At 36.3% G+C, this 12273-nt stretch overlaps 1 protein-coding gene across 2 annotated transcripts in view; it reads left to right on the top strand.

Moving 5' to 3' along the window:
- Window positions 1–12273, top strand: part of LOC111160518 (lysosomal trafficking regulator) — a 184951-nt gene that overhangs the window by 122513 nt on the left and 50165 nt on the right. For both annotated transcript variants that reach the window (XM_022523674.1, XM_022523675.1), the window contains exons 32-38: window positions 344–550; window positions 7169–7345; window positions 7892–7968; window positions 8114–8302; window positions 10670–10815; window positions 10904–11000; window positions 11938–11999. In XM_022523674.1, the coding sequence (XP_022379382.1) occupies window positions 344–550; window positions 7169–7345; window positions 7892–7968; window positions 8114–8302; window positions 10670–10815; window positions 10904–11000; window positions 11938–11999 (955 nt within the window). The remainder of the gene's footprint in view (window positions 1–343; window positions 551–7168; window positions 7346–7891; window positions 7969–8113; window positions 8303–10669; window positions 10816–10903; window positions 11001–11937; window positions 12000–12273) is intronic.

The raw sequence follows: 12273 nt of genomic DNA on the forward strand, positions 1-12273 counted from the left end.
TTCATCCATGTTAAAGCATGTATCAGAACTTCATTCCTTTTAAAGGCTGAATAATATTCCGTTCTATGTATATACTACATTTTGTTTATCTACTCATCCATCAGTGGACATCTGGATTGTTTCAGCCTCTTGGCTCTTTTGAACAATGCTGCTGCAAATGTCAGTGTATGTCTATTGTTTTTAACTACCTGTACGTAGGGAGGTATATGTCATTCTAATTTCTACTACTAAAAAAACAAGCTACAGTAAAACATGTCCCGTGATCTTCTTTAGGGCTGTGTAGAGAGGTTAGTGTATTATTGCTTAAGGAGTCAGATCCTAATTGTTCCTGTTCTGATTGAAGGGTTCATGTAAAACCGGTGGTTCCAAGCAGCAGTGGCCTAAAATCCTATGGTCTTGTAAGGAAACCTTCCGAATGCAGCTTGGCAGACTCCTAGCATACATTTTGTCACCAGTGCACTCTTCTCAAGAGAGAAAGCAAATTTTTGAAATAGTTCGTGAACCAAATCATCAGGAAATACTACGAGACTGTCTTAGCCCATCCCTGCAAGTAAGTATCTCAACAATTCATAAGTAAGAAGTAGTGGTGAAGTATAAAACTGAACAAACAAGAACCGAAGATAATTTTCATGCCAAACATCCTTTACATAGTTTTCTCACCAAAAATCTACTGAAGTCTTTCTTCAGAAGCTCCATACCAGATTCAAATTGACCTCTTTGTTTATTTCCCATTCCTTCTTCCAGGGCTGAGATTAAGAATTCTGTATCTGAGCTCTTACAAGATCCTTTGTAGTTGTTTTTACTAAATCTTCAAGTGTTTTCTTTTTTTTTTTTTTTTTTAATTTCTTTTCAGCGTAACAGAATTCATTGTTTTTGCACCACACCCAGTGCTCCATGCAATACATGCCCTCCTTAATACCCACCACCTGGCTCCCCCAACCTCCCACCCCCGCCCCTTCAAAACCCTCAGGTTGTTTTTCAGAGTCCATAGTCTCTCATGGTTCACCTCCCCTTCCAATTTCCCTCACCTCTTTTTTAAAAGCATTATATTATCCATAAGACATCCAAACTGAGTAGTCAAACAGTAGTACATATGATATATTTTTTAAATGCTTATAGTAAGTTAAAATTTTTTAAAATGTGTTAATCATTTGGAATGATCAACATTCAAATACTTAAAAGAATTTCAGAGTCTATAAATTCTCACACTTAAAGAGTGATGGATGGAGAGTTTAAATGGTACAACCAGTTTAAGGAGTTGTTTAGCAGTTTCTTATAAAATTAAACATACACGTAACCTGACCCTAAAATTCCATTTTTAGGTATTTACCTAAGAGAAATTAAACATACATCCATAAAAGGACTTGTACAAGAATATCAATGTCAACCTTTTTGCTAATAGCCAAAAACTGTAAATAAACCAAATGTCAATCAACAAGCCAATGTATAACCAGATTGCGACATATGATTATATAATAGACTATTACACAGCAATAAAAGGAAACAGACTATTGATATAACTACCATTATGGACGAAGTTCGATAATGTTAGCACATGTTAGCAAAAGGAACAACCAAACACAAAGGAGCGCACATTCTGTGATTCTATTCATATGAAGTCTGAGAACAGACAGAATTAAGATATGGTGGTAGAATTCAAGACAGTAGTTGTGTCCATGAGGAAGGGGGAAGTGAGAATGTGAATTGATTGGAAAGGGGAATTAAGAAACTTTCTGGAGCAATAAAACTGTCCTACATCCTATTTTGGGTAGTGCTAAAATTGATGTGTGCAGTTGTCGAAACTCGGAAATGAACACTTAATATCTGTATGCTTTCCTGTATGTAAAGTGTATCTCTGTAAGTACAGTAATAGATTATATGTACGGACAGGCATCCCTTTTAATACCCGGGCAACTCAGATATATCATTTTAAGAACCAAAGGCTATAATTTGGAAGTGATGCTCTCTCTACTACTAAGATTCTCTCAGATGCCCCCAGGCCATTGTCTTCCCTCTCCCAAGGCAGAAGCACATCCAGCCCGCAGTCTCCTGTGGACAATTTGGAGGGATGTTCTTTCCTGCCTTTATAAATCTCAGCAGAGTTGCCTCTACTAAAACCCAGCCTGGTGCCGATAGTCCTCTTTTCCCCACACCAGCTTTCCTCTCCGTTACTCCATTTTGTCGGTGGTGTCTGTACAGATGGGATCCATGGCTGACTTTTTCCTCTCCCATAAATCATGTCATCACCAAAGCCAGTCATTTATTTAGTGTCTTTAACTGTCTTCTACCCGCCCCACCGTAGTTCAGACTTTCGCCCTCGTGCTCAAATCACTACAATAACCTCTTCTTTACCTCAAAACCACAATATTGTACCTGGTTTCTGTTTTTGTTTTTTTAAAGATTTTATTTATTTATCTGACAGATCACAAGTAGGCAGAGAGGCAGGCAGAGAGAGAGGGGGAAGCAGGCTCCCCGCCAAGCAGAGAGCCCGATGCGGGGCTCCATCCCAGGACCCTGAGACCAGGGCCTGAGCCGAGGCAGAGGTTCAACCCACTGAGCACCCAGGTGCCCCTGTGCCTGGTTTTTTAAAGTTTATTATGGAGACTTTCAACGATACCTAAAAGTTGGGAGAAATCAAACAAGGATCCACCTGACCATTACCCAACTTTAACTTTTCTTTGCAGTGTTTTGAAATAAATGTCAGGTATCGGATCATTTTACCTGTAAATCCTTTACCTGTCCACATCTCTGCCTGACAAGGACTTCTACAAAATTTGTCACGCTCAATAATGATGGCAGTTCTTTATTGTCATCTAATACTCAGTGTGTAAAGTTTCCTAAGTTTTATAATTTTTTAATAGTTTGCTTGATTCTGGATGCAAACAAGGCCCACACATGGCATTGGTTTGATGTATGCTAAATCTTTTTAATCCCTGGCAAGTACCCTCCCCAGCCATTTTTTTAAATGTCAGCTGTTTCTTGATGAAACTGGGTCTTTTGTTCTATAGGATTTCCCATATTCTGGATTGAGCTGATCATATGCTTGAGGCTGTAGGTTTCAAGGCTTCCTAAATTCCAGTTCCTGGTTTCCCGTTTGGTTTTGTGTTTGTTTGTTTTAAGACTGTCTTATTAAGAGTGCTTTGCATTTTCCATTACAGCATAGCAGGAGACAGAGAATGTCTCATTGCCCTGCTTTTTGAGATGATATCAGCCTGATCCATTCATTATAAAGTTCACCCTCAGTCTTTAACCTAATAGTTTTAGCCACCACTGATAATAGTTGCCAAGATCCACTTTTTTCAAATAGGAATTGCAAAACAGTGATTTCTCAGAGTTTCTCATTCCGCCAGCATCTATTAGCTCGGAGTCTTCTGGAGGAAGACTGTTCCCTCATCCACTATCTGACGACCCTGAAGCATAGTCTGTGTAAGAAAGGCAACTCTTGTTTCTTTTCCCTGTTTATTAGAATAATGAGTTGGTGCCCTAGCAGCCTCCAATTTTTGTATTCGTTTTTATTTTTGAGGTATCATTATGAATTCAGGTTTTTTTACAAAAGCAGTTTCAAATCTTTGTGGTTGTTATTCCATTTGATAGTCACATTAGCACCTCTGTAGACTCAGATTGTTACATGCCTTTAACACAGCCTTTCCAATTTTTAACAAGCTAATATGATTAACTGTTTTGCTTTCTGGAACGGAAGAATGTCCCAGGTTTATCCTGCACATTCCTTCCTGGATCTGGAACCAGACTTTTCCCCCAAGAAGACCCTGTTTCCTTTTCATGAGATAATGGTATTTAGAAATTATAAATTTAAGGACTAGAAACAGTCATTTCTACTTGGTTGTTATTTCTTCTCGTGTTTCTGGTGGAAAAGCTAAGGAATATGAATCTTTTAAGAAAGAAAAATGAATCATGAGTTCATGTTGATATTTCCACATTTTCTTGGATTTTATATTTGTATTTCCTTTTATTAATGTTGATAGCCTTGATTCCTGATGTCATTAGTATATTTATTTGTATGTGTGCTCGCTCGCTCTCTATGTATATACATAGAACATTTTCAAAATAGGATGACCAACATTATCACTAATAACAAACCCAGTGGACAGATTAAGGCTTCCTCATAATTCTTTTGTTCTTAGGACACTGTTATGAGTACACCATGAAAATACTGTAAAAACACTTCATATAATTTTCTGTATTTATTTGTGCCACCAACTTCAACTAACTAGTCATGTTCTTCTTTTTTTTTTTTTTTTTTTTTTTTGCCATTTGTTTTCTATTTCTAGGGATTCCTTTGGGTTGTTTTGTTTGTTTTTTAAGATTTTATTTATTTATTTGATAGATCACAAGTAGGCAGAGAGGCAGGCGGTGGCGGGGGAGGGGGAAGCAGGCTCCCTGCTGAGCAGAGAGCCCAATGCCGCGCTTGATCCCGGGACCCTGGGATCCCAACCTGAGCCGAAGGCAGAAGCTTAACCCACTGAGCCACCCAGGCACCCTCCATTGGGTTTTTATTTGTTCAACTTTGTTTTTATTTTTTTTTTTAATTTGTTTATTTATTTATTTATTTGACAGAGAGATAGAGAGAGAGTACAAGTAGGCAGAGCAGCAGGCAGAGGGAGAGGGAGAAGCAGGCTCTCCATTCAGCAGGGAGCCTGATGCAGGCTCGATCCCAGGACCCTGGGATCATAACCTGAGCTGAAGGCAGCCGCCGAACTGACTGAGCCACCCAGGTGCCCCAACTTTGTTTTTAATTATGTGAAATGTCACCATGGTTCCAAAATCAAAACTGTGAAATATGGCTCATTCAGAGAGGTTCTAGCTCTTAATCTCTTTCCCTCCCTTCATTCCATCTTTTTCCCTGTAGGTCACCGTCTTTTTTATTATTACTTTTTCTTTGAGAGATATAAGTAAATCTGTGCACACACACATACATGTATGTGCACATACACATGTGTGTATTATCCACCCCCCTTCTCAACACAAAGAAAGAGAGCAGTACACATTCTTCTGCACTTTACTTTCTTCAACTAACGGTACATCCTAGAGATCATTCCATAGCAGGATCTAGAGATGTTCTTGTGCCTTTTTAAAGCTGCCTTTTTACAAGCTGTATTCTGTTTGTAATCTGCTTGATTTTTAAAGCCCAACACCTCTCTTCTGCTGTCATGACTTGAGTCTGATTAATCCCTCAGTCTGGAACTCCTCTTTTCAATGTCACCTCGTCTTCGTCTCGTGCAACCTCTTCACATCCCGTGCGTTCTTACTGACCTGCCGCTCTGCTCAAGCTTTCCCCTCTGCTGAAGTGCCTTCCGTCCTCTCCTTGTCTGTCTGTACACCCGTTCTGTCAGTTCATCCATATGCCCAGCTCCCTTTCCCCACCTTCAAAATCTGTCTGTCTTTCTTAGTCCATTCAGAGCTCTTCCTTCTTAGACACATCCCTGAAAATGTTACTTTCATACAGGTTAGCATTTATTATCTCCTAAGGATTTGTATGTAATAGATTTGGTTCCTTAAATCAGGTTTTTGAGGGCTGAAAACAAGGCGTTTCCCTTTTTTGCATTCATCCCTAATCACACCTTTTCTAGTCCCAGGAACTACAGTCAATAAAGTATTGATCAGATGTTGAGATGAGATTCTAGAAACAACTTCAGTGTCTAAAAAAACCATGTGTTTTTTGGATATTCGGGATGAATAAAAATATTTTTGATAGCTTTTCAAGATGATTTTTGGAATGTCACTGAATACTAAACTATTTTTAGATTATATCAAGAGCATTACCTTTAAGACACACATAAGAACATAGTCTAGTCATTTACTGTTTCTCTTTATTTGCCAACTCTTCAGGTCTTTTGCTCGCAGAGTGTCTGTTCATTTTTCTCTTTTGGTCAGGAAGCAGCTGTCTCCTGACTAATTTAAAATGTTGCATTAAAATGAGCTTTGCTATTTTCATCATTGCATATGTTCATCTTATGCTTTTGGGAAGTGACACGATGTGATTCCATGTGTTAATTTAAATATCATCCGGAATGTAAGAGCTTCCAAATTCATTTGTTGACATTTAATACTATTCACAGTTTAAAATGTCATAAAGCCAAACGCAGTGGTATTTGTATCAGTGCAGATTTTTAAAAAGTAAAACTCTGCATGTTTCACTTGCTGGCATACTTAATGTTTAAAGAATACATAGTGTACAACATAACAATTAGGTGTAAGATCTGTAGCATAGAAGGGCCACTTAAAAAAATCATGAATCAAAGTTTGGTTTAGGTTTCTTCTGTGAAAGACAGTTGTCATTACCTTAAGTAACATTCTGATTTTGGTTACAGGGCAGTTCATAAGACTGGCCTAACCCAGCCCTTCTCCGGACATTGTGCACAGGTTCTGGTGCTGACATCTCACTGGTTTTAGAGTTTTCCACTGTTAGCTGTCCCTAGGGAGTAAAGACTGCTTACAGGTTAATCCAAAGAAAGGGTTTTGTTCTGGATGTTTCACAAACTTCATTCTACCAAGCAGAAATCAAAGGAGAAAGACTAAATAAGCATAATTCTCTTACCTGGAAGATTTAAAGGAAAGTTTCCCTTCCAGTTCATTTTTTTCTATGAGAAGAACTAAGAATTATTTTCCTTTATCCCCACCTATTTCCTATATTCCTTTAGCAAATCTTCTCCAAAAAATTTTCCCCAAAAGCTTACTTGCTTGCTTTTCTTTTCCTTCTCTCTTACTTTCCTTCCTTTTTCTTTTTTATTTTACCTCTTACAATGAAAATTTTCAAATGCAATAAGAGAAACAGGGAATAGTATAATGAGTACCATATAGCCATCACCTAGATTTAACAGTTGTTAATACTTTTATCATAATGACGTCATTCCTTTTTTGAAGTATTTTAAAGTAAATTGTAGAAATCTTTTTCCAAAGACATTATCTTACGTAACATAGGATTATTTTACCTAACAAAATTGGCTTACACCCTAATGTCACCGTGTTTCTAATGCAAAACCCAATTTTTTTGATTGTTCCCAAAATGTCTCTTTTACTGCTTTATTCTAACCAGATCCTTCCAAATAAATCTAGTGATATAATTTAACTTAATTACTGTTAAATAACTTAAATGTGAGAAATAAAAAACTTTATATGACTAAAAAAAAATTGTTTCTTTCTCTTAAAGCATGGAGCCAAGTTAGTTTTGTATTTGTCAGAGTTGATACATAATCACCAAGATGAATTGACTGAGGAAGAACTAGACACAGCGGAGCTGCTTATGAACGCTTTAAAACTGTGTGGGCAGAAGTGCACCCCTCCCAGGGCAGCAACAAAAGCGGAGCTTATTAAAATAATCAAAGAGGTGAGTCAGTGAACTCATAAGACATAGTTTTCTTAGGAGAACCCATCAAATGTAGTTAAAGGAGGATTGAAAGAATTTTTTTTATTATAGTATATCATGGATGATAAATTTGAAATGATGATTTTTTTTTTTTTTTACCCAATATGGCTTTTTTACTGTGAGAGAATAAATAGGCTCATTGTAAGGAGCATTTTCTTCGTTACTGTCATCCTTATCCTTTATCAGTAGCTTTCGGTGAAGGACAGATTTTTATGTGACAAGCAAGTTGAAGCGTCCGCCTTGAAGCAAGCGACTGTGCAAACCCCTTAGGTTTGTCACCCTTGTTCACTATTCTGCCCTCACATCTGTGCCCCAAATTGTGTAGAAACAAAGGGGAATTATATCATTATTTAAGTAGTTATTGTATTTTAACATTCTGGTGTCTTGGAGACAGTATTTTTTTCCCCTTTGTTAGCTCGGTTTTAAAATTAGTTTGTTTGCCTTGGTGCCAATGTTAAATTATAAATAATACATTTTATACTACGTATTATTATCCACATCTTTTAGGAACAAAAGAAGTATGAAACTGAAGAAGCTACAAATAAAGCCACCTGGCAGAAAACGGTTAATAATAATCAACAAAGGTAGGTTTTTATATATTCTGAAAGTCATGCCTTTTTTAATTCATTTGACTTCACACATACTTTTAGTTTTCCAGTATCATGCTTTTGTATCTGTGTAACAGTCCACTTAGGCTTAACTTACGGGCCGTCTCGTTTATTTACTTAGTCTCTTTCAGCGTCTGGACTCAAAATCAAAGGATATATCTAAAATTGCTGCAGACATCACCCAGGCAGTGTCTCTCTCCCAAGGAATTGAGAGGAAAAAGGTGATCCAGCATATCAGAGGAATGTATAAAGTAGATCTGAGTGCCAGCAGACACTGGCAGGAACTTATTCAACAGCTGACACATGATAGGTAAGCAAAGTGGGAGGACATTTTAGGTTGTCCGTCGTTACTATTGAATATTTTAATGTGAAATGCTATTTTCATTTTGGCATAAAGATCATAACATTATTTCATTAGTTTAAATATTTTTTGTTTAATCACTTGTGATTTATTTCATCTTCGATAATCCTATGAGAATCTTTGTTTAAACTCTTGGGGGTAAAGGAGGTAATTATGAGAAAAAGAGGTGTTATTAGCTCTTCCAAATAATAAAATCTTATATATTGGCTTTAATTTTAAAATATAATCTTTGCAGGGGCGCCTGGGTGGCTCAGTGGGTTGGGCCGCTGCCTTCGGCTCGGGTCATGATCTCGGGGTTCTGGGATCGAGCCCCGCATCGGGCTCTCTGCTCAGCGGGGAGCCTGCTTCCTCCTCTCTCTCTGCCTGCCTCTCTGCCTACTTGTGATCTCTGTCTGTCAAATAAATAAATAAAAAATAAATAAATAAAAAAAATAAAATATAATCTTTGCAGAAGAATAGAGAAATCACTAAAACAGGATAGTTGAGAAATAGATCTTTTTCTAGATAAGACTTTAATATAAAACTTAAAAGATGCATCACAGATAATGAAAAGGGGAAAATTAAGGTATTAATCTCTAAGTTTGGTTAACTAATTAGCATGACTTGGGGGTGCTAAAATGCACAAAACATTAGACTCTGAAGGAAATCCCAGGTGAAAAAAAGAATAAACTCATAAAAAGTTTATAAAGTAGAAGAAAACAGGGTGTTTATCAACTCTGTGATAGATGGTTAACTCTCTAAGCTCAAACACCGTAGAAAAAACTACCAAGAAGAAATAAATGGATTTGAGCTTTAATTTTTTCCAGTGTATTTAACAACTATAACAACAAAACATGAAAATTTATTTTCACCAACTGTATCAAAAAGTTAATGTTTTTATAGTTTTTATAGTTTTATAGTTTTAAACATTTACTTAAAAGTAAAATGTAAGATCCCAAGAATTTGAGCAAAAGATGTGAATACACTCTTCCACATAAGACAAATAAATTAATAAGCAGATAGGAAAATATTCAATATGGCTAGAGTCTAATTTAATTTTTTAAAACTTTTAAATACCATATTTTACCTTTTATGTTTCACATACCCACGACAGGAAGAAATGTAACCTTCTGTAACCTAGTTACAGAAATGTAACTCCACCCTCCATGGTTGGAGGTTCAGTGGCATTGTGCACTCTGACAGCGTATGTCAGGAATCCTGTAAACATTTTATTTCTAGCTCCAGTTATCCTATTTTAGTAATTCTCTCCTAGGGAAAATATTCCAAATATAGAAAGGCAATAAACGTAAAGGTTTTCATCTCTGTTTTATTTATACTAGTGAATGAACTAAAAACAACTTAAATATATAGTAATGGTAATAGAGTTAAATTCATTATAATACACCCACCCAATGCATTAGTCAGCCCTTTTCAGTGATGATAATAAAGATTAAAATATGTCCAGTGAAAGAACAAAGGATATAGAAATGTATATACATAGTAATTCTAACTATGGTTTTAAAAAAGGAAAGAAAATAATCTCTACCAGTAATTGGTATGTTTAGAATAGTAGGATTCAGGGTAATTTTTCTTTTATCTATTTCTAAAAATATATTCAATGTAGTTCTACCATTTTCTTTCATTTAAATATAAACTTATTTTGGGGGAACCTAGGTGGCTCAGTCAGTTAAGCACCTGCCTTTGGCTCAGGTCATGATCTCATGGTCCTGGGATTGAGCCCCATGTCAGGCTCCCTGCTCAGCGGGGAGTCTGCTTCTACTTCTCCCTTCCCCTGCTTGTTCTCTTTCTCTCTCAAATAAATAAAATCTTTTTTAAAAATAAAATATGAACTTATTTTTCAACATTTTAAGAAATGTGGCTTGTACTACAAAAATGAACTAATTTTATTTATTGTATTAAATAGTAGGCAAGATGAGAAATATAGAAACTTAACTTGGAAAATGAATTTTTTTTCCTTATCAGTCTGTATTAAGTCCAACCAACGTATTGCTAGAGCATACAATGTTGCTAAAGCATTCAGAATAGTTGTGATATATCTTTTTAAAAATTTAGCAGGTACAAGAAACTGGTGGTAGAGCATGCCTCCAGACAGGGAACCAGAAGACTGGGGTTTAGGAGCAGAAGGACACTTATTTTTTATCTTACTCTGTTGTACTATGTGTATGCATTCCCTAGTCTAATTACATAAGCAGTTGGGTTTTTTTTTAATTGAATAGATCAATTTTGATTTCCTTATTCAAGTTCCATAATGATTTTATCTAAAGCTGTAAGTACTATAGATTGCTCCTTAAAACTTTCTTTTATTTTCACTTGCAGAGCAGCCTGGTATGACCCCCTTTACTATCCAACTTCCTGGCAATTGGATCCTACAGAAGGGCCGAATCGAGAGAGGAGACGTTTACAGAGGTGTTACTTAACCATTCCAAATAAGTATCTCCTTCTGGACAGACAAAAATCGGAAGGTAAAAATGACTTCTTGATGCAACGTACAAATGTAGCACATAACTATGATCATTACATAAAGACAATACTTATTTTTTTCCTCAACAGATGTGGTCAAACCACCACTCTCTTTCCTGTTTGAAGATAAAACTCATTCTTCTTTCTCTTCGACTGTAAAAGACAAAGCTGCAAGTGAGTCTATAAGGTAGGTATGAATCCGTGAGATGTCCTTTCTTTTGTTGAATTAGTTAAAGAGTTTAATAGTTTATTGTAGTGTTTAGGTAATATTTTATTCCAGAAAATGCTGTGGTTTTAGGAAATGTCCTGTGCATGGCTCAAGAGAAGACAAAGTTGGATGACCAAAATCCAGAAGGAAAAGACATTTTTGATAGCGAGGATCCATTGACGTTCAGGCGTCACGCTCTGTCCCTTATCGGCACGTGTCTATCTTTGTAGTTGTCTGTGAAACAGATAGCACACTGGTCATGTCCCCAAGTGACTAAAGGTTCAAATTTTAGTTCCCTGTCTTACTAACTCTCCGGTCTTGGGCAAGCTACTTAGCCTCTCTGTGTCAGTGTCTGTATCTGTACACGAGAAAGATAATAATACCTAAAGTATCAGCGTATTGTTGCTTGTCAAATGGGTCCGTATATGTTCGCTATTGATAGTATTTGTTATGGTGGTGGCAGTTATTATTGAGCCCATTTAGTAGATAAAGAACTCGGACTTGAAGGAGGTGAGTGACGTGACAAAAGAGTAGGTCTTTTCTGAGTCTAAATCCCCTGTTTTTCCTAGAATACAAAGATTTTTTAATGTCTTTGAAAATACCAGAGGCATGATCCAATGTTTGTTTAATTACTAGAAAACATAAAATACTGAAGTTTCTTTTTAAAAATTGAATCCCTATATTCTATATACATGGCATAGGACTTACGAGCCTTCTCTAAAAGTTTTTATCTTCTCCTCTACTAGATCATTGGAGTTTGAGATAATATTTTCATGTGAGTTTAGGCAAGACTTCTCATACTTTTGAAACTCTAGTCTGCTATGCTAAAATCTTTTACTATATAAAGATAGCATACTCCACTCGCTGAAATTGGTCAAAACACTTAATCATAGGGATTTTAAATATGTTTTGACAGAGTGAATCGAAGATGTATCAGCGTTGCACCATCTAGAGAGACAGCTGGTGAATTGTTATTAGGTAAGTCATGCTTTGAAGACTTTTACACAAACTCACCCTGTCTTTATTCTTAGACAATATGAAGCATTGTTTGTTATAATGCCATTAAATCAGATAAACTTTCTCTAACAGCACATAGGTGATTTTGCCTTAACATTATATATAGTGCTTATGACCCATAAATGTGAAGAAATGACAATCTTATTTTCTAAAAAGCACGTGAATAGCATTTTAATTTTCATAAAGTTGACTTTCCTCATAAGTATACATCTTTATATTTAATCATTCCTTTTAC

This window comes from Enhydra lutris, unplaced genomic scaffold (genome assembly GCF_002288905.1).
Source record: "Enhydra lutris kenyoni isolate GAN:26980312 unplaced genomic scaffold, ASM228890v2 scaffoldscaffold76, whole genome shotgun sequence".
In the NCBI taxonomy this organism is placed as follows: Eukaryota; Metazoa; Chordata; class Mammalia; order Carnivora; family Mustelidae; genus Enhydra; species Enhydra lutris.